General features: G+C 46.5%; 1 protein-coding gene across 9 annotated transcripts in view; it reads left to right on the top strand.

The window, feature by feature from the left end:
- GRAMD1A (GRAM domain containing 1A) overlaps positions 1 to 23,042 on the top strand; it is a 1,703,145-nt gene that overhangs the window by 1,503,604 nt on the left and 176,499 nt on the right. For all 9 annotated transcript variants that reach the window (XM_069604938.1, XM_069604939.1, XM_069604941.1 and 6 more), the window contains 4 exons: positions 12,726 to 12,829; positions 14,014 to 14,109; positions 15,948 to 16,028; positions 21,583 to 21,698. In XM_069604938.1, the coding sequence (XP_069461039.1) occupies positions 12,726 to 12,829; positions 14,014 to 14,109; positions 15,948 to 16,028; positions 21,583 to 21,698 (397 nt within the window). The remainder of the gene's footprint in view (positions 1 to 12,725; positions 12,830 to 14,013; positions 14,110 to 15,947; positions 16,029 to 21,582; positions 21,699 to 23,042) is intronic.

The raw sequence follows: 23,042 nt of genomic DNA, 5'->3' as shown, positions 1-23,042 counted from the left end.
CATCTCTTCCATGAAGCATGTATATTTACTGATAGAATTCCCAACTCAAAGCGGAGCAGTGCTGTTGGACTAGAGTTTGGGAGATTCAAGACTTTCTTCCAAAATTTTGCCTCGAATTTGTTCCAATAGCATGCCTCCATAGGTAGCCAAGCCTCACATCCATAGGTAATAATGGGAAGTACCTTTTGCTGATAAAAGGTAAGAATATGTTTACATGAGAACTTACCATACTTGTATTGCAATATTCTGGCTTGTGATATTAATGTGGTCAATTTACCATTTAGACTGTCTCTTTGGGGCTTATTTGTGGGAGAGTTACTGAATAAAACGCCCAGGTATTTGTATTCATTCACCACGATCAACTTTTGTTTATTCAGAAACCAACAGTACTGTTTCCTTAATCTTGACTTCTGTCTCCCCAATTCCATCACTTGAGTTTTTTCCAAGTTCAAAGTAAGATTATTCTTGGTGGCGTATTGATCTACTTTATCAAGCATGTTTTGTAGGCCACTCAGTGTTTTCGAGACGAGGACTAAATCGTCTGCATACAAAAGCCATGCAATGATCTGGTTCCCTAGTTTCGGAGCATCATTCACTACAATATTGAATTCATTGCCTAAATCTAGAATAAACAAATTGAACAGTGTGGCAGCAAGGATGCATCCTTGTTTCAGGCCTCGCTGGGTTAGAATCTCTTCAGATAGTAGTCCTTCTAAATTTAATTTAACTTTCATTGAAGTATTAGAATGGAGTAAAAATATTAAATGTACAAGTGAAGAAGGACACCCAAATTTTAACAATTTCTCCAATAGCAGACTCCGATCTACGGAGTCAAACGCTACTCGAAAATCAACATAAGCAAGATAAATTGGTTGATTTCTTGATGTATACAGTTCTTTAATTGCATTCAGAGTCGTTATGTTAATACTGGTGCCAAGACCTGCCACAAATCCAGTTTGAAATGGGTCTCGCCGATTCTCTTCTGACGCCCAGTTGTTGAGCTCTCTTAGAATAATTCTACTAAAGATCTTACCCGGGGCGTCAAGAAGGGAAATCGGACGGTAACTCGCAGGGTTCGCTCGATCTCCCTTCTTATAGACTGGTACCGTAATGGCCTTGCACCATGAAGGAGGAACTGCTTGTTTAATTTGCACGGTTTGAAAAACATCATATAGAATTGATGCCCATAATTCTGAATTCTGTTTTAATACAAAATTTGACAGGCCATCTGGCCCGGGAGCTCTAGATGAGCTCGCTTTATTTATATAAAACAATACATCTTCTCGATCAAACTTGATTTGAAAAGATGGATTGCTCAATTCCAAGTTTGGTTGTGAGATTTTTTTATTATTTGGAAGACCATATATGTCAGAGAAATAGGTAACCCACTTCTTCTTCGACACACCATTAAGTTGAGTTGCTAGTTGAGTACCAGCTACTCCATTATTTAACAATTTCCAAATTTGCGATGTGTTTTTGGTTTTAACCACCTGTAACCACTTTTCGCCATCATGTTGGAACAAAGCTGCCTTGTTGCCCCGGACCCAATTCCTATAATTAGTCTTCAATTTGCGTAACGCAGATTCTCGATAGTGTACCGGTAAAAGGGCTATCTGCCTTTTCTCTTTTCGATACTGTGCTTTCCTCTCTCTGATGCCCTGATCAAATACATGGGTATGACACTTATTGCCCTTACCAAAACCTGCAGACAGAGTGGAGGCAAAGAGGTGCATTTTATCATGATAATTGGATGAGTCAATACCTTTCAACAAACGGTGATGGTCATTTGTTACACTGACCGCAAAAGCGTTTAGTCCTTCGTTTGTCCATGATAGCCTGTTCCGTTGAGGATTTATAACCAGACCATTCAGTTGATACTGACAATATCGAGGTTCAATCATAACCTGGAGTAAAAACTCAGCCCTCAGCATCCAATGATCACTTACTGTAGTCGGAATTACCTTGAACTCAGATATTTTTTCAAATAGCTTTCGGTCAACATACATGTAATCAATTGTAGCATTTTGGCCCCCACAAGTCCAAGTATAAGATGGTGGATTGTCAGAATTAACTGCTCCATTTAGCATTATTAAGTCCCAGGTATCAATAAATACCAACCATTGGGAGACCCTATCCGTATTTCTTTTCTTAGTTGGTTCCAACAGATGTAGATTCAGGTCCCCTGCTAGTATCACGTGCGCAATCTCTGTGGTGGTCATAGTATTTTCCATCAATGCATTCAAATCATTAAAAAAGGTAGATGTTGTAATTGCAATTGGGTTCCAGTATATGTTTATAACAAGAAATGCCAATTTATGAAACATTATTCTCGAACATTGCAAATAGGGATTTGGGTTAGGACCATCTAAAATTGTATTTATCGTGGACGTTTTAGTGATAATTGTCATCCCTGACATAGGTCTACCTTTTTGTCCCTTAATCGCTGGAGCCAAATGGACATAATGGTTGTCCCATGATAGTGGGGCAGTTAGCCATGTTTCCTGCATAAAAACTAAATCGCATTCTTCCAAACAGCTACTCATATTATTTAGCAGGTGTTTATGGCCCCTGGTATTCCAGCTCATAACTACAAATTTCTGGGTTCGCGCAGCAGATTCACCTGTTCTTAGTTATGCTTTCCCACAGCTACAACTCCTAGCTGAATTACCATCATCACTAGTAACCTGACTGGTAGATTTGAAAGCAGTCTCGGACACCAGGGGATCTTTTGTGATTGGAATTAGGTTAAAACCCAGATCAAAAAGATCAGATTTAGCAGACCAAATAATGTTATAAATGACACGGGATCCCAACCACAAACAGGACACCGTTAGATCGTTGTCATCCGGAAATTCTACTTGTACTACATCCCGGGAAGAGATGTCCTCTAAACTCGGCACATCCGAGAATATTTGCATTATACTTTGTCTATTCATAATGTACTTAGGGAAAGAGCCCTCACGACAGCTGAGAAACAAGGCAAATAGCTGGGGGGGGCATTTTGCTCTTTAATCTTCCCTTAGAGCCGAAGCGACTCTGAATACTAGATGTTTCTATGGGCGGATGATATTTGGTCTCTTCAACTGGAAGTTTGAACGAAACCTTCTTAGAGGTGGATCTTTCATCAGAAAATTTTGCCAGATCAGCCTGACTACAGCTCATTGCCTTCAGAGATGATTTAAGAGTCAATTGTTCTGAGGTCAGAGCAGCTAGACAGTCTTTAATTGTGATTAAGATATTATTTTGTAGATTTTCTTGAGTATCAAAAGTCCGATCTGCTGCTGGCAAAACATTTCCAGATGATGTTATTAGTTGATTATCAGAGGCCCTCCCAGTAATTACCTTCCCATCAATCTCTAATTCAAGCTTTTTTACTGCTGGACTTAGGACCTTGGACAGTGGGTAAGTCAGAGATGGCTCTGGATGAAATTGAGCCATATACTCATCCACTGCCTTTCTAAGATCTTGAGTGTTAATAATTGAGTTGGATACTCTATCATCTTTCGATTGCTTTTTCTTCGGGGCCCTTAAAGCTGAATTCCGATCTGTCGCATTTATGGATTCGCTCTCTAGATCTTCCACTATTTGCACCAGCTCATTGAGGGGAGCATGCGGGGGGATCACATTGAGGGGGTCAGAACCCCAACTCTTCACTCGTTGTCGCTCTTGAGATAAGTTCTGATATTTTTTTAAAATTGCATCAGAAGCTATCAAAGCGCCCCTATCCGGTTTAGCCAAGGATTTAAAAAATTGTTTTGTTTTCCCACTCGAAGGTATTGTCCTAGACTTCTGATTTTTTGATTTCTTCAGATTTTTCTTCTGTTGATGGTCTAGCCCTTTAGCATTTTTAGCAAATATTGTATATGCCCCTTTAGACTGCTGCTCGTCTCTTGTTTTGGAAGCAATAGCATAAGGGACCTCAGGTTCCTCTTCACATAACACCACCTGGTCAAATATAGGAGCCAGTTTAGTCAGCTTCACAGTCCCTTGACCCCTTGCGTCCTCACCAACAACATTAGCTGTTCCCACATAAGGGCTTGATTGTGACACCACAGATACCAACCCTACGTCCTCTGCTATTATTTCTCGTATAATACCCTCCACAAAAGGCACCGCAGTCATAGACTTTTGCATATTTTTCTCAACTCTAGATGAGCTCAATTTCCTGTCCACTTGGTCACCAATATTATTACATGATGACACCAACTCACCTAACTGTTTAGAGAAGAATTCTATCTGATCAACATCATACTCTTGTTTCTGGGCCAAAGATAAACCAAAAGCCTTCTGTGACCTCAAGATCGTTTCAACATTATTTTGCAATGAGTTGATCTTTGAGTCTAAGATTTCAAATAATTTAGCGAGGGACATCAAAGCTATATTCATTGCTTCTAATGTTACAGGAGCTGCTTTTTTTATTATCAAAGTCGGGCTTGCAGCTGAACTATTACTATTTAGTCTCCTCGGAGTCGGTGGAATAAATGAGATGGAGCTTTCTGATTCTGAAATATCTCCATCTTTAAATAAAACAGGGGACTTAGAGAGGTCGGATTCGTCATCTTTGGCCACAAAACAAGAGTCCGATGACCCCAACTCTATAATTGCATTGTCTTCAGCAGCAACACACTCTTGCTTCTGCGTGGACAGAGGTGCTAAACTAACAACTCCTGAGCGAGCGTTCAACAACATCATTGAGTCCGATAAAGAAATATTACAGTGTTGCTCTCCCATCTCAGTATCAGCATTTATGACCTGGGTCAATCGAGGGCTCAGAGCGGGTTGCTGGATAGCGGAACCCGCTTGTTCATTATTGAGAGGGTGCGCCTCAACACTTGATACACTTAAATTATTACATTCAGCAGTTCGAACCACAGGACGTGTAGAACGACCAACGTCAAATCCGTAGTCTCTCAGGTCACCTGCAACAAAGTCAAGTCGTGATCTTTTCTTCTTTGTTCGCGTATCCAGAGGCGCACTTTTAACAAAAGGATGTGTCAATTTGGGGGTGAACGTTGGACTATCTCTTGAGGTAGACTCCAATAAGGCACGCACTCGTTCCGCACAAGGCATACCAGATTTAAGAGTGAACATAGTTGACACTTTCTTACTTCACAATAATGCCTCGCTTTGGTTTTTAAAAACTTTAAAACCAGTATTGATAATTAATCATGAAACGCTTAAAACCTAGCTCTCTCACAATAACCGCGGCACCGCGGCGAAGCGGCAAAGCGGGACTTCACGGGACTTACACGGGTGCGCGTGCGCGGTGCGCGCGCCCCTGAGCTTATATAGCTCCGCCCAGCCCTTATTGCAGAGGAGCCTGCTGGGGCTTGTAGTTGAACTGTCAACAAATCCAAGGATCCACAAAAGAAGCGCTGGAAACGCTGGAAACGAGGTCCGCGGCAAAGCGGGACTTCACGGGACTTACACGGGTGCTTTACTTTACTCTCGTTCTTAGTACAATAAAGGGCCTTTTCCTGCCTTTGCTGTCCAAGATCAGTCTTCCGTCCAATGCACTTAAATTCGCCACTGCAGTTGGACCAACATTTCAACGTTGAGAGACTCGCCGCAATTTGAAAAGATGGAGATACATGACAATGCTGCAAAGGCCGACAATAGAATTCTCTCCCTACAGTGCAATCAACACACTGGAGCCAAGCAGGCAAGTCACCAACACACACTTGGTAGCCACGATGCTCCCAGGTACCCAGTAGTCCAAAGTGAGTATTTTGAAAGTCCCAAAAAACCTATGCAGACTTGACATACTTTCTACTTGCCGATGGGACAATATATTTAAGACATCTTTTCCTTGACAACAAAGAACTTGTGCTGGGAGTCCCGCTATTGTAATTCTACGCCCCTAGGTCACCGAGTCAGTCCATATGTGTTTGAGCCCCGTACAGCTCTGGCCTCTCCTTCCCACAGTGAGCCCAACCAACCGCGGTACACGGTCACCTGTGAAGGGTCACTGGGATTATGTGAGTTATCAGGCCAGAGCTCTTTGTGTATTACCATATGCCACGTGATCTCCCAAACATTACATTCGAACGTAGTATCCCAACATGCTTGAAAATGTCATACATGTGTTTGCATATTTTAGAAACTATATGCATGCATGCCCTCAGTTAGGTATGGGTGAAGGGTCAGTGATTTGCACAGCAGAATGCCAGTCGATAGATTGAAACATCAATATCTCTAATGATTGCTTGCTTCTCGGGAGTTTAAATTACAGGGCGGCCCAGTCAGTGTCACGGCACGTGTGCGGTTATGAGGGACTTTGCAGGCAATGTGGATGACTGAGTACACTATGCCTCTGGTAATGTACTTACAAATGCATGTTTGTCCCAATCCAGAAAATGAGCCCCCATGTATACAATCAACCATTTTCATGAGTCGCAAATTGGGATTGGCTGATCTGCCCCAATTGTTTTTGGAGCGTCTGCCTATTTTTTACCCACTGCTGCCTTGGACACTGGGACATCATTTTACCATAAGCAAGAGGGGTACAAGAAGTAAGAGCAGGTGAACCCGGACCCCTCTGTGGCATCACATGTTGATGACACTGACGCTCTACTTTTTTGTGTTTTTTATTTACGTAAACATTGAAAACTCGAGGACGTGACCTACCTTGGTGGCAACCTTTAGAATTAAGCGCATCAACTTCAGTTTCGCGAAGGGCAGGCAATTAGTGGCCTTCCTGGTGTTTTTTTGCCTACAACTCCCGTAAACCCTAGCCACTTTAGTCAATGGTGAGGGGTCATGGCACTCATAGGCAAACACATAGTCTTGCTGGTTGTATACCCATGATTTAGCGTCTAGTAGACCGTATAATAAAATGCCGTGACACCGTGTATGTTGATCGGTGACGTCATCACAGGAAAAGTCAGTGGCCCCATAAAACCGGGCCACGTTTCCTCATGGTGGTGCAAATGAACCCAGCGAAATTGCTGCTTGTTTTGTTCATGCTTTAGCCTTCTGTTCCCTTTGATACATTCACCTCTCTTTCAGACTAAATTGCAGATTGAAAAACAGTCTTTCCCAGTGTCTCAAAATAACTCGCTTTTTATAGACTCGCCCTCGTTACTTAACAACACGTGCTAACGCAGTGACCTGTTCAAGGAGGTTTGGGCAGCCTTTTGTGTCAACAGTACGTGGTCGAATTGCAAGAAACGTAAACCAAAAGCCAATAGGATTGTGTTTGACTATCTGCGAGTTATCCGTGGCCCTGGCGAGCAGTGCAGCCAGGCCTTTGTTATGGGGCCTGAGCAGTGATAACGACTTTTATAAACCACCTGGGCCGCTCCGTCTACTGAGGGCACCCGTGCGTGGGCATGGTTCAGTGAGAGGTGCTTGTTGAGCAGCACCTGTCCTGCTGCCAGTTGGTAGTGTATGATTCTGTCACACCGTCCTCAACTACACCTTTTTTAATGTCGACCTCTTCACAGAAGTAAGAAAAATGTCAGCAAGTCTGGTGCGGAGCACTGCAAGGCCTAGAGAGGGTTGAGCCGTGCTTCCCTCTGCTACACTGAGTGCATGCCTTGCCTTATAAGTACACACTGTGTACAGTCAGCCATGGTGTTTGCATAACAAATACACACAGACTTGAGAGGACGTGAGGCAGAGCCAAGCGTTCTTAACACATCAGAATACACAGGAACAAGTGCAGTACAAGGCCGGGATCTACATTGAGTCTAGTGGCAGTGTCGCAAAACCCAGGACAAGGCCATTGTCGAAACCCTTGGTGAGGTCCTCGTGATATGATATGATAGGTTATTTATAACGCGCTTAATACCCAGAGATTTCTAAGCGCAGACCTGGGGATCGAACCTGTGTTCCAAGGCGAGCACGTTGCCCCTGAGCTATCCTCCTCATCAGAAACTCTTGGTGTGGCCATGGTTAGAAGTCCATTTTAAGGCCACTGTCGGGAGCCCATAGCAAGGCCATAGACAGAAATCCATGACACGGCGATCGTCAGAAACACACAGCAACACACTTATTGGAAACCCCTGGCAGCGCTGTTATCAGAAACCCATCCTATGGCTATTGTTTGAAAACCTTGGTGAGCCCATGGTCTGACATCCGTGGCAATGCGCCCATGGCAAGAATATAGTCAGAAACCCCTGGCAACTCTGTTGACTGAAACCCATTGCATGGCCATTGTTGGAAACCTTTGTTGAGGCTATGGTCTGAATCCCTTGGCAAGTCTGGAGGCAGAAAACCCTGGTGAGGTCATGGTCAGAACCCCATTGGAAGGCCATCATCAGAAACCCATTTCAATACAATGTTCGCAAACCCGTTGTGAGACCCTAATCTGAAGCCCATGCCAAGGCCTTGGCCTGAAACATATTTCGCAGCGTTGCCCAGAAGCCTCTGGCAAGGAAACCCATGGTGAGGGCTCACCTGAAACCGATGCTAAGGCAGCAATGGGGCCTTGAGTTAAACCCTGTGTTTAGTCCATTACAGAAAAAAACGTGTTTAAGTCATCACCGAAAACCTCTGATAAAGACATCATTAAAACCCATGGAGTATTTTGGCTAGGATTTGGGGAGGACTATATTTTGTCCGACTTATTTCCGAGGGCGAGCACTTCTTTTTATGGGATGAGCATCACATTTCTAAAACTAGGCTCAGCCTGAGCAGGACTCTCCTGAGGTGGACCAGGTGCTGAACCGCAGAATACAAGTTTGAGGAAGATTACTGCTGCCGTAGCGGCATCATATGAAACATATATGTTGAGAGTGTTGTTGAAAACCCATCGAGAGCCCATCATCGGAAAGCCATGGAGGAGCCACCTTTGGAAACTCACTGTGAGGCCATAACGTGGTGCCACACTTGTCAAGCCAATAATATCAAACCAATGGTGAGGCGATCAGCTGTTGCTCGTGGTCCGGCTTTTGAAACCACGCCATGATCCAATCACATCAATGTATTTGGTGGTGCAGTCCTCATGCAAGGATATATGTAACAGTCCTGGAAGAGGCCCTGGATTGCATGCATGATTGCTAGGATATGTGTAACAGTACTGGAAAAGGCCTGGGTTTGCATACACGAGTGCAAGGATACGTGTAACAGTCCTGGAAGAGGCCTGGGTTTGCATGCTTGATTGCGAGGATATATGTAACAAAGAGGCCCTGGAATGCATGCATGATTGCTAGGAAACGTGTAACAGTACTGGAAGAGGCCTATGTTTGCATACACTATTGCGAGGATACGTGTAACAGTCCTGGAAGAGGTCTGGGTTTGCATGCATTATTGCGAGGATATGTGTAACAGTCCTTGAAGAGGCCAGGGATTGCATGCACGATTGCAAGGATATATGTAACAGTCCTGGAAGAGTCCCTGAATTGCATGCATGCTTGCGACAATATGTGAACACTCCAGAAAGAGGTGTGGATTTGCATACACGATTGCGAGGATATTTGTAACAAAGAGGCCCTATATTGCATGCATGATTGCTAGGGTATGTGCAACAGTACTGGAAGAGGCCTGGGTTTGCAAACACGATTGCAAGGATATATGTAACCGTCCTGGAAGAGGCCTGGGTTTTCATGCGTGTTTGCGTGGATATGTGTAACAGTCCTGGAAGAGGCCTGGTTTTGCATGCATGATTGCGTGGACAGTTCTGCAAGAGGCCAGGGTTTGCATGCGTGATTGCGTGGATATGTGTAACAGTCCTGGAAGAGGCCTGGGTTTGCATGCATGATGCGTGGACAGTCCTGGAAGAGGCCAGGGTTTGCATGCATGATTGCGTGGACAGTCCTGGAAGAGGCCAGGTGTTGCTTGCATGATTGCGAGGATATGTGTAACAGTCCTGGCAGAGGCCTGGGTTTTCATGCGTGTTTGCGTGGATATGTGTAACAGTCCTGGAAGAGGCCAGGGTTTGCATGCATGATGCGTGGACAGTCCTGGAAGAGGCCAGGGTTTGCATGCATGATTGCGTGGACAGTCCTGGAAGAGGCCAGGTGTTGCTTGCATGATTGCGAGGATATGTGTAACAGTCCTGGAAGAGGCCTGTGTTTGCATGCATGATGCGTGGACAGTCCTGGAAGAGGCCAGGGTTTGCATGCATGATTGCGTGGATAGTCCTGGAAGAGGCCAGGTGTTGCTTGCATGATTGCGAGGATATGTGTAACAGTCCTGGCAGAGGCCTGTGTTTGCATGCATGATGCGTGGACAGTCCTGGAAGAGGCTAGGGTTTGCATGCATGATTGCGTGGACAGTCCTGGAAGAGGCCAGGTGTTGCTTGCATGATTGCGAGGATATGTGTAACAGTCCTGGCAGAGGCCTCGCTCGCCTGCATGCAGTGGATGTTGAGCTACTCGCTGCTTCCACTGCACGGTGGGCTGCAGCCTCGCCTGTTTTGATGGAAGATGCACTTTCCTATTTACATGGACACCCTCTTCACCCCCGCCTTTGCTGCTGCTGCGATTGCCCGGGCACGTGCTCATTTGCTGAGCTTGAAGCGTGAATTTGCATCCCTGTCTCTCACCTCAGCATGGGGCTAATCACTGCGACGCAGGTGCACATGCAAATCCACTCCGGCGCATCCTGCGTGCGGAGATGAGTAGTCTGCGGGGGTGTGTTTGGATTGGTTAGGAAATACATTCCTAATCCACGCACCCTATATGTTTTGCTTTCGCTGCACCGCAGGACAGCCTAACCCGCGGCCCGCCTCGCCACCCGTGTGACGCATTACTTGTGCACCTTCAATCAACGCCCGCAAGCGCCCGTCCTCCTGGCACTGGGAGCGGGCGTGCACTTCTGCCAGTACACTTAATTTCTGCTGACATCTGACGCTGATCTCTATCAATACACTATATATTGCCGTGACGCGTTCTCAGCCCAGAGCCCACACACTCGTCGCTCATGCACCTCTGCCAGAAACGCAGCACCGGCTGATTTTTGGGACACTCGAGGCGCTGCCAGTGCACTCCATCCCAGTTGTATCTACTACATATCTAGTAACTGACCCCTGCGCCTCCAGTAGCGTGAGGACGTCACCGAAGGCGCTACACCTAAGCTTGTCCGCTTTCTCTTTCTCTCGCTTGGAAATAGTGGTTGTGACAGGCAGCCAGACACAGCGGCATGGATTGGATTGTCGCAGTGCTAGACTCGCTGCTCTGCTCCTGGGATCTGCAGCGCCCCCTGTAAATCATTGCTGTAGTCTGTGACGCCATGGGGCTCTTCATGGGAGCGCGATGGAAAACATAATGGGTGGAGACTGGAGAGGGGGGTCAGACGGTCACTTTTTACAAGATGCTTTTAAACGGAAAAAGGCGGCATTAGCGGCCGGTAGCTGCCGTTTTGTTATTCTAAAGCTACAACAGTGCAGGTTGCTATATCGATCAATAATACTAAATATTATGTCCTTTAAGATGGCCAGTAATGCATTCCCACAAAACAAAATAGGTCATAATGTACATAGTGTGTCCAAGATCACAAGGCTGCACAGGGATCGATAGTTCTTGCTTCCTTTCCCAGAGAGCGTGGGTCATGGACAAGAAAGCTTTAGAGCCTTACTCTTCCTCCTTGCGACGTGCACCACCGTCGATTTTAGGATTAGGACCCCCAACTCTACCAGTGCACCTCTAACCTGTGTATGCCATATCTGGGATCCGTTCTGACATATAGAGCCACGATCCTGTGCTGTGATCTACTCGCGGGCGTGCTCGAGCACAGCCACCGGCTCTGATCCCACCATTCCAGAAGTGGGACCACATACACAGCTCTGCCAGTGCACCTCAGTCCTGGGCCTCAGCACCTCCTCCTTTTCCATTCTGCCAGCAAAATGCAACCCAATCCTTGCCTGCAGCACATTTAGCTTGATCAGTAATGGAGGCACTCGCAGCTCTGCCAATAAGCCCCATTCTTGACATACAGTACCTTCTGCCATTCTAGTACCTCAACTGAGTACAGAACTTTCAATGCCTCTCAGTTGCCCGTTCTACTGCAGTACTGGCACCTATCCCCTGCTCTGCCACTGCCACTAATGCCTGCCATGCAGTCTGTCTGGCTTCATCACTTAGGGAAGCACGCTTGGTTCCATCATTATTCTCACTTAGCAGAGCCACCCCCTGCCATTTTAATCCCTGTAACAATTTATTTATTTATTCACATTGATAGGGCGCGCAACAGCCCAAAGGCATTGTGGCGCTTGTTACAGACATGAAGCTTAGTTCCAAAGTATAATACATTTTTTTTTTACATTTAGGACGGAAAAAAGGCAATACAATGAAAGTTTGAGCAAGGAAGGAAGGTGGGAGGGAGGGAGGCAAGTAAGGGAGGTGTGGAGAGGAGGATGTAGGAGAGTGTTAGTTAAAGAGTGACACCTCTGCCAAAGCCTTACTGTGCTGAATTGAGATACTCCTGGCTAATCTCGTTCCGTGACCCATCTTCTCCCTTCCCAACCCCCTTTGCCTCTAGCAATGCATCGCAGTGCTGGATTGTGTAGCTACTTGCTAGTCTACTATCAGTACTATACAGGGCTTGCTCCAGGCGCCGCAATCCTAGCACGTGGCGCCACTCTTACTCTAGCACTGGGCCACCTACCTGGCTCTGCTGAACCACCTGATGCCTGGAGGCCTTCCTCCTCACTCTGGGACCTTAAGTTTGACTCCTCCCACAGCTCTGCGACTGCAGATCTGTAACTCTGTAGGGGAGAGGCCTAAAGTAGCCATGTGTATGTGAGACATTTTTGGATACTGATATTTTTATCTTTTTTTCAGATTATTCCTGTGCATTACAGCGAGACATCCTGCTTCAGGGCCGCCTCTACCTCTCGGAGAGCTGGATCTGTTTCTATAGCAACATCTTCCGCTGGGAGACCACGGTGAGTACGTTCCGTGCCTTTGTGCCCACATTACTCCTCTCCAGTGGGCGAGAGACCAGTTGTATGCCAGTGTAGAACCCTCGAGGGCATGCATAGCAGCATGGTCCATTCCATTTTAGACATGCTGTTGCGGTTCTGGTGTGATCTCCACATTCTGAGGCTTGTAGTCCTGTATGTATCCATTATAGTTTTGGAACTGCAAGCCCCAGAATGCTTCCACTAGCATCTCCCACATGGAATAGTCTGCTTTAGCATGGAAGGCGCCCCACTCAGTGACTATGTGCTGGGCTCTCTATCGCACCCATCAAGGCCAGGCAGAGCTCCCTTGCAATCTTTACCTTTCCTGGCAAGGCCCCTGTCCCGGCACCCAAGGGCTTGCAGTGTCAGTGTGCGCGTTTGTGTGCCCCATACCCTGAAAAGGGCTCCTCCATGCACAACAGCCCTGGAGTGTCACAACGGGCACGCTCTGCTCTGCACTGCAAGGCGGCACTGTCTGCACACCTTCTCCCTGAGGAATGGCAGGTCCTTTTATCTTTCTGCCTTAGACACAACAGAGCACCCTGCTTTTGCACCCAAGGCCTGGACGCCCAACTCATCCTTATCCTTATCCCTGGCAGGTTATCTCGTTCTGTCGGCTAACTCCTTCCATTAACCTCTGTCCTGCACAACCAGTGCTAGCAGAATCCCCCCTTTTCATGCAGTGTTACCTGAAAGCTTTGTTCTATGCCTCAGACCTGCAAGTAGACTTCATTTTGCACCCTTAGTGGAGACCGGGCCCATTGTCCTCCCGCACAGTCCTGTCATGGTGCAATAGCCTTGGTAGGGCCCTATGTTCCATGCTGGTATCCTTCAGGATTCCATGCCTCGGGAGGATAGCTCAGGGGCAACGTGCTCGCCTTGGAAGCAAGACGACGTGGAGCACCAGAGGTTCGATCCCCGGGTCCGCGCGTTATAAATAACCTATCATATATCATGCCATGCATCAATGTCCCTCCTCTGTCCTGCCAGTGTGGTGTCTCCTGCACCTCCAGCACAGACAACCCACCCCTTGCAGCACACTTGGCCATGCACACAGCCAGCCCTTGTTCTGCAATGCCTCTCTGCCATGGCCCAGTGCCCTCTCACCCTGCACCATAGTCCTCTGGCACTCGCTTCTGGTCTAAGCTCTAATTTTCCCCCATCAGATTGCTATCCAGCTGAAGGACGTGCGCTGCATCAAGAAGGAGAAGACAGCGAAATTGATCCCCAATGCCATCCAGGTGTGCACGGAGAACGACAAGGTGAGAAAGGACTGTTCATGAGCAGTGGGAACGGCAAGGGGGGAAGTTTGTGCCGGGGAATAGGTGAGGAAAGGAGGGAAGACTGGTTAGAGCGTGCCAGGAGAAGACGTGAAGGGAGGGCAAAGAACACAATCACAGGAACTCCTGGGAATCCATACGCATAAATTGAGTGTATAGTGTCAGCAGTGTGTGCATAGGTGTCTGAGTTCTGGAGCCTGAAAGGGGGGGAAGGGGAAGGAACAGTGGGAGGCATTGGAACAAAGTGAAAGGAGTGCATTGAAAAAGATAAAGGTACAAGATCCTGGGAAGGAGGTATATTGAGCAGAGTGGACATTAAGTGTTTTAGCTGCAGGGCATAGCAAGGGTTGAGGAAGGGATAAAATAAGGTTGTGAGGATAGGACTCCATTAAGGCAGGCATGTATATTTAGTAAATGATACTCTCAATCGGCGATGGAGTATCTTCGAAATGAGATCGACACTCTTTTGGCATAGGTTCGAGGCATAGGTTATTAACAAGAGCTGAGACTGCAGAGCTAATATGCAGAGATGAGGGATTGGGAATGTCCGAGATTGGGGGAGGGATAGTTGCCAAGGTTCATGGGAGAAGACTAGCTCCTATATATGGGGATAGATAGATGGACATCATGGGGCAAGATGGCAGAACTAGACTAGATGAAATGTGGGTAAAGAGAATGAGCTTGGATGTGGGTCTAAAAGGGATTCACTTGAGATTAGCAGAAGTGACTCTGAGATTGGGGAAACGGGGCTAGCCCCATGCCATTTTGGGTCTAGCCAAGTGTGTCATCAAGCAGACTATCCAGAGTTGGGGGTATGCGACTAACTAAGATTGTGGGATGGTAGAGTGAATGCGTTTGAGAAATGGCCTAGTTAAATAGCTGAAATCACCCATAGGAATCACAGATTTGAAAATGATTTGCTGTTGTCCATAGATGTTAATACATCTTGCTTCCTCCTGCACACCCTCTACCAACTGGTGCCCAGACTACTCCTACACATGTGAGCACCATTCAGTGTCATGCGGCGCGTGCCGCCCAGACTCATCCCACTGGTCAATGCAACCTTCCGTCCAGCATCCTGGACAGTACTCCCACCAGGTACTCAGGCTGAGGTCCGGGACAGGGCTGCTGTTCATTATGAACACATTACCCCCCCCCCTGCGCCCAAGGGATATTCAGGCTCTACACAACACACAAGGGATTCTCTGTCTCTTGCTCTTTGCGTCAACCCTACACAGAGGTGTCATGGGTGTCCCTAATCCAGGATCAAGCGCAAGCCATGCATCTCTTTCTGGTCCCCAGACTGCGCCTATATATTCTGAGACTCCTCGCTCCTCAGGACTGGACTGCCCTTCCTCGTCACTGTACTAAAAATGACCCCAGGCTACTTATGACCCACCACAGATATAATTTCCCTCTTCTCTACAGAGTTGCCCCAGTCTCTTCCCACAGGTGGCATGAGAGCCCTGGACCCTCCATTTTATGCCCAAGAATACCAGAGGCCTGAAGGCCCCCGCAAGCAGGAAGGCCGCAACTTTCCTTCTACGGGGGCCGTGGCAGTCTTCCATCTGCATGGCTCCACTTGCAGGCTTTGGGGGGAGGAAAGTGTCCGCTGTCCCCCCCTGCGCTCGCCCTGGTCTCCCCCCACAGGTATTCACGGGTTGCTGTCTCTCCTGGTCGTTGTGCAGGCCGCACCTTTGGGTACTGCGAGAGGAGCGCCCTCTCATCACCACTTCTAAAGCCCCTCCCATGGATGGACTCGCCTTTGCACCCTGCCCTCTTGGGATGCTGATCACAGTTCTCTCCTTATCTTCCCGCAGCATTTCTTCACGTCCTTTGGAGCCAGGGATCGCTCTTTCCTGCTGATTTTCCGGCTCTGGCAAAACGCACTTCTGGACAAGGTAAGAACCCCACCCAGTTTCAGCAAGTAAATGAAAGGTAACCCAATGAACTTTTTTAAACAGAGACCTCACATTGTCTTTGCGAGACACACGGTCCTCCTTCTGTCTGTGTCTGACACTGCGTGCTCCCTCTGGCTAGCCATTGGAATCCTGAGGCCTTTGCTAGTCGCAGGGACTCCCTCTGGCTGACACTGTGTGCTCCCTCTGGCTAGCTATTGGAATCCTGGGGTCTCCCTCTGTGTCTGACACTGGGTGCTCCCTCTGGCTAGCCATTGGATTCCTGAGGCCTTTGCTAGTCGCAGGGACTCCCTCTGTCTGTGTTTGACACTGGGTGCTCGCTCTGGCTAGCCACTGGAATCCTGGGGTCTCCCTCTGTGTCTGACACTGGGTGCTCCCTCTGGCTAGCCATTGGAATCCTGAGGTCTTTGCTAGTCGCAGGGACTCCCTATGTCTGCGCTAGACACAAGCGGCCCCCTCTGTCTGTGCTAGACACAAGGAGATCCCCGAGTTTCTTTTAAAAACAGGTCTGAAACTCCAGTCTGTTAAAAGGATCAAAGTACACCAGCACCCTAATGCTAAGCTTTAATGCGGTCAAGAGTCATGGTCAAAGACTCAAGAATGAATACGAAGTACAGGAAAGTGACGCCATGACGTGGCCACACCGCCCTCTTATCTTAGAGCCGCTGACCGGTGTATTATCCCTCAACCATTGAGAATAGTCACATATAAGGATCAGTTACGTCTACACTTGCTTTAGCGCTGTAGTTCTTAAATTCTTTAATCCAAGTCACCTCGGATGCGTTTGACGTCTTGAACTCTTCTTCAGTGATATTGTGAGGCTGGTATCTGCAGCATACAGTGTTCATGCTTGTTACTAATGTTCACATCGCTGTACTTGTGCATTTTAAAGCGCTAAATGTCCTACACTCCAGGTAACTATACCACATACTAAACGCACCGAATAAGTGCACCACAAGATATATGAATGCTTTGCTCCATGAGTGCTATATCATTTGATAGCATGTATTATTATTGCCATTGTCCTAATAATTTCCGATTAGCCAATAACAACATGTCAGATTGTATAGAACAATATGCATGTATACTTTCCTTATCATCTCAATTACAGAAAAGTGTAATATTACCATTTTAAAGGTCCTGAAGGCGGCTAAACGCTAGACAACCACGGGTTCATATTCCCAACTCAAGCACAACCACACTGCTCGAAACTCCTACCTAGAACGTTTCCGAACTGTTTCAACCATGTGGCACTAGATGGCATATGCTCTCCCCTCTTTCTAAGCGGCTGCCTTTTAAATACATTATTATTTAAGCAGCACCCGCTGAAGCTGTTAGGCAGGCGTTTTTTTGCAATGTACTTATGCAAAGAAGTTCGGATTACACCCAGATCCCTGTTTTAGAGATACACATATTTTCACTCGCTAGGTAAAATGCCTCCACTGGGAACAGAAATTGCGTTTTAACTCATTAAAATTATCATTTGACGCCCAAATTGAAAAAAGAAATAGGAAGTAAAATAATTGCACTTGAAAATGTTGTCTGAAGTGCGGACCCCAGCATAATCTGCTGCATGAAAGTTGCAAGCAAGCTATTGTCCCAGGTGAAAATTGCACTGGAATGTGGTGCTAGTTGACAATGGTTCCAGTATATTTTGTTTGAAAAACAACCCATTGAAGAGTGGGCTTGGTCACAAGTGCTCCATAATATTGTCATCAGTGAATTTTCCCTGAGTAATCTGATTGGTGAAAACTTACATATAAAGTAATTTGGTATGTAAAAGTTATCCAGCAATGTCTGTAATATGTTGCTAGAGTAGAATTAACCATATAATACTTTCTAGGTTTTCATTGCCACCTGGATATTGGGTCTGTGAACAAGATAATTAGAATTATGTATCCAGAGAGAGTATCATCGATGGTGATCTCAATTACTCCTGCCAGTCTGGGATGCCAGTGTATTTTCTAGTAATGTATTGGGTGCTGCGTCAGAATAACAACTTTCAGGACTAGTCTCCAGTTGTACCTCCCAGTATTGGAGGTTCTTATGGAAGAAGCAGTCCAATGCTGCTGCTGAAAGAATGGCAGCTAGCACCAGTGCCCAAATGCCAACTAAACCCTCTACCTGGGGCACTCAAAATCATTAATTTATTGCATCCATTTATTTTGGGTTTGATAGTGTGTGCAGTCGGGAGAAGAACATTTGAATCCAGGAAGTACAGGTTACAGGAGAGGATCCTTCGTAAACTGCTTGGACAGGCAAGATGCCAATAGTAAGAGGTTGTTAGTAAAAACGGACTGAAACCCATCCTAAGGCCTCCTGCTAGAATTAATGTCTCGAAAGCTTTTTGGTCTCTGGCAACTTGGGGCTGTAGAAAGTCCCAATTTACAACATACATAAATCTTCCACCGTCAGTGTGGGAGGAATATTTCAGGAGCCTATATGGCCAAGGGAATTTTGCCCACAATGTCATTAGGGAGCTCGAACAATTGGTGTGGTGTGGGGGCCCCAATTTTACCTGATCTGTCAACTGCCTTTGATACTGTGGACCACCCCATGCTTCTTGCCCGCCTTGTCTCTCTGGGCTTGTCCTGGCATGGTTCACCACCTTTTTGACTGACAGGAGCCAATAATTCTCTCTTTCTCTGTTCCTTTCTTCTCTGTACTCTCTCTCCTGTGCCCCCCCCCCCCGGGACTCTGCCTTGTCCCTGATGTTATTTAACATCTATATCCGGCCACTGATTTGCCTCATCAGCTTCTTCTGCTTCAGATGCTACTTGTCTGCTGACGACACCCAGATCCTGGTCCGATTAGATCTAGACTGGGGAGTAGTGTCGTCTCGTCTGCTTGACTGTTTGTCGGCCATTGGGGTTTGGATGAGTGCCAACTAGCTTAAATTGAATGGGGACAAGACAGAGGTTCTTGTGGTCGGTACCTCCTTTGTATCCTGCTCTTGGTCATCTTCCTTCTGGCCTTCTTCACTGGGTGAGTTTCCTATTCCAGTGACGGTTATGAAGGAACTGGGGTCTATTTCTTGGCATCTCCTCTGTTTATGACCCCTCAGGTTGGTGCAGTTTGCCATTTTTTACTGAGGGTTTTTCGGAAGGTTTTGCCTTTCCTCCCTCCCTCTCTCTATCCTGTGGTTGTCGCCTCTTTTATCTCTAGTAGGCTCGTCTACTGTAATGCTCTGTATCTGGCCCAACCTGCAAGCCTAATTCATTGTCTTCAGCTGCTAAAAAATGTGGCTGCCCGGGTAGCCACAGACACACTTTATGGCTCTCATATCAGTCCAGTACTGCACCGTCTGCACTGGCTCCCGGTGAAACAAAGAATAGCCTTCAAGTCCCTCTGCCGTGTCATTGTGCTTACCATCAGGTGTGGGCAGATTTATTTTCTTTGGGATAAGTTTCATCCCTATGTTCCACGCCGTCCCCTACGATCCGGTAACGCGCTTCAAGTTCTATTAACATAACATACTTCTGCCCAACTAAAAATGGCCTTTATCAAATTGGTGAGTAGATTTCAGAGATACTGTGTGGAAAGGTGTTTTGTGGTTAACAACTCCAAGACCAAGGTGCTAGTTATCGGGAAGAGGTCGGTCCCTAAGGCATAAGCTAGTCATTGTTGAGTCACCATTGGAATTGGCCGGTCGACCACTACGACTACCTCGGGGTAGAGACGGCATCTCTTTCGTGGGTTATTGGATGCCCTATACTGCGAAAAGCAAACAGGCCCTGAAATGCGGTGAGGGTTATCTTGCACTTTCGCCAGAGATTCTAAGGGCACACTGGGCCTCCTACTCTGGCAGTTGTTTTGCGGTTTTGCTGTGGACTCATTTGCTGTTACTGTTTCTCTGTCCGCCGGATTAAGAGTGATGGTAAAACAGTGGTAATCCTTTCTTTGGATTTACCATGAGCAGCAATTCTGCTGTGGTAAGTCTGCTGATTTTTGGATCTAAACATGGGGATTTATGTACAGTATCCTGCTGAAGGTAAACCCTCCACTTCAAGGCCAAAACTGTAATGTTTGCTTATTCTGTTGCCATCCACAAAGTGTTGGTAATGGAATTACTGCCACATTTTTCTCACACCTCTGAACTTGTAAGGGGGGTTTGTTGTTCCTGTCGCTGTAAAGACTTAGCAGGCCACGGCTGCTTCTAGTGCTTTCTTTGCCCTTGAGTTATGGGGTCACACTAACGCAAATTGTACTTTGTTAGATACAGTACACCTTTGTTAATAACGGATTGCACATCCCACAGTGTTCTTCTAATATACTGACTCAGGAAGATGCGGCACTCCGGCCCATTGCGCTCTTATGGCTTAGGGTGCGGGGGGGAGGGGGGGTGGAGGACGACTCAAAACATAAGAAACATGCCCGAGAATCTTTGGGCCTGAGAGGTGCTACTTTCCTACTATGGTTTAATCATACCGAAGGCGTATTTATTGTGTTTGCTAAATTTAGCCAACCTCTGAATTGATCTCCTCATCAGGTGTTCCCTTTATTAAGGATATACTCTGGGGAGCAGTTACTGCTGTCAAACTTGAGCCAGCAATATCTAGCCCTAGCAGGAGCTTTTATCAAGATCTGAAGAGCTTAACGGTATCAAACCCTACTTGGACAATATCTGATCCCCAAAGATACTCCCGCTTTATGTCAAATATCGCTTTGGCATTCTCTCACTAAATAGGGTAACAGTAATGTGGCAAGGGCTTACCTCCATGAGTGACTTTGCCTCCAGAAACAATAGCACATTTTCTGTTTTTGTGTGAGCAGTACCTCCCCATTTATGTGCAGTGCTCCAAGACCCCTTCTGCGTGATTTGAGGTTACCCCTTCTGCAGGAGGCTCTTGTCTGGGCTTACTCCACCGCAAGCCTGGTGGTGTTATTTGTGCTGGCTACTTATATGCTGAAAGCTTGGAGTAGGGGAGTTTCTACCGTGGCTTGAGGGGGCATTGATTAGTTGGGCCTCTACTATAAACAGGTCTGCAAATAATTATTAATTATCTACGATGCATCTGCTCCTTTTTCTGCGTGTCCCCCTTTTTCCTGTTCTACCCAGAGGATGTTTTACATTTTCGTAATTTTTTGTATATATGTATTCCATTAGATTGCTTTGGTTTTCTGCAAGCATGCAAATTGGTTTTATGTTTAAAATTGTTTGATTGACTTTTAGTTGAACCAATAAATTTGATTGATTTGACGACTTTCTCATTCTTCAATATTGGCTAAAATTGGCCTTTTTGGGCAAATGATTTTTTGACGAATTGCTTTCCTATTCTTTTTTTTTTTTTATTCGTGTTTCATTTGATACCCCCATACACTGTCCTGTCTTTCTCCAGTACTCGCCTTTCCTCTTATTTTCCTTGTGTGTGTTGTTGACCTTTCCCTAACCCAGTCTATTAACAGGCATGAAAGAAATTCGTCAAAAGGCAGAGATGAAGGAGTGTGTGACCGATTGTTGTGGTGATGCTGGCTGCAGACAGCGGGTTGCTGTGCAAGGGCCTGCTTTGTAACCCAACCCTCTTCTCTCCCTCAGACCCTGTCTCCCCGCGAGCTCTGGCACATTGTGCATCAGTGCTATGGGTCGGAGCTGGGACTCACCAGCGAGGACGAGGACTATGTGTCTCCGGGGGACGAGCTGAATGGCATAGGGTGAGTGCCGCTCATGGGTGGGGTGGTGGGTTCAGGGCCAGGAGCTGTCTAGCAGGATTCCTCCTTTTGTGCCATAGAGTCGCGCGCCTTGCTTTGTAGCCTCTCTTTCTGTACATTCTAGTTCAACTACTTTAAGATGGACATCCCCAGGGTGCGGGGGCATCAGTTTCAAAATTCAAAAGAATCAATTTTCAAAAGACTGAGTATCACAAGTGTAGATTTCGCAATAAGACTGAACTATTTGTTAATTTCCCAGCGTAGCAACCTCATTAGGCCTTGCTGAGAGCAAATAGTTTGTAAATCACGAGTCTTCAACGTTTGGCTCTCCAGATGTTTTGGGTTCCAACTTAAACCCCCTACCCAGCATAGTTAAGGATGGGGGGGATCTAGGAAGTTGTGGCCCGAAACACCTGGGGAACCGCGCATTGCATACCGCTGATAAATAAGGAGGGATTGGCGCCAGCTAAAGCGCAAGGGCGCCTTGAGGTCATTTTTGGTCTGCAGATTCACATCATTGCATTGATTTGTACTTTAGATAAAATGAAGTGTCAGGTGAGTTGAAATGAGAATTGTGGTGTCTTAAGCTGCATTTGTGAAATGTAGCGTATGTTTCAAAATGCCAAATTTTGGGGGTGGGAGTTGTGTTGAGCCCAACACGCTATGTTACTCGGTCGGTAGTGACGTTGCGACATGCCGCTCACCCACTTTATAGTTTGCATGCTTCAGTTTCTCTCTAGAGGGTTATTGAGGGATTGTGTTGGAAGCAGGATTTCACAATGCAAGAGTCTCTGCATTGTACCCTGTGCCTAAAACTTGGTTCTGCGCCGCCTGCAAATATACCAGCGCTCTTTTAGCAGGCGTACACATAGAGCATTTTGCAACTGCTTTATGCAGAACATCTGTAAAGCTGGTCAGATAGCTCATATTGTTAAGTGCTCGCTGCTCAGATCTGTGTTCACACTATAGATCCCGGATTTGAGACCTCCCGTTTACTCAGCCTTACACACTCTCCGAGTAATACGTGCGCCTGTCGGATACGCCTGCAAAATGGCTGATAATGCACCGGCAAGCGCTGCCGGGTCATTCTTTCTATTATTGCAGTCTGCAGATGCTTTGAACATTCCATAGGAAAAGTGCCAGGAGGATTTGGGGTGAGAACCGCACAGTGGATGGGAGTGGGCGGAGTCAAACACGTTTGAAAATTTTAAAAGAAGTTTAAACATACCTGGGCCAATGTATAAACATGCCCTCATAGGAGAGCAAGCATACTAAATCATGTTTTTAGGATCGCATTGCCTTTGGACAAGGTTTTTCCCGTAGGACCTCCACCGCAAATTCGTTGAT

The sequence above is a fragment of the Ambystoma mexicanum genome, chromosome 1p, assembly GCF_040938575.1.
Source record: "Ambystoma mexicanum isolate Mex_15411 chromosome 1p, UKY_AmexF1_1, whole genome shotgun sequence".
Lineage (NCBI taxonomy): Eukaryota > Metazoa > Chordata > Amphibia > Caudata > Ambystomatidae > Ambystoma > Ambystoma mexicanum.
This window is presented reverse-complemented; position numbering and strand designations above follow the sequence as displayed.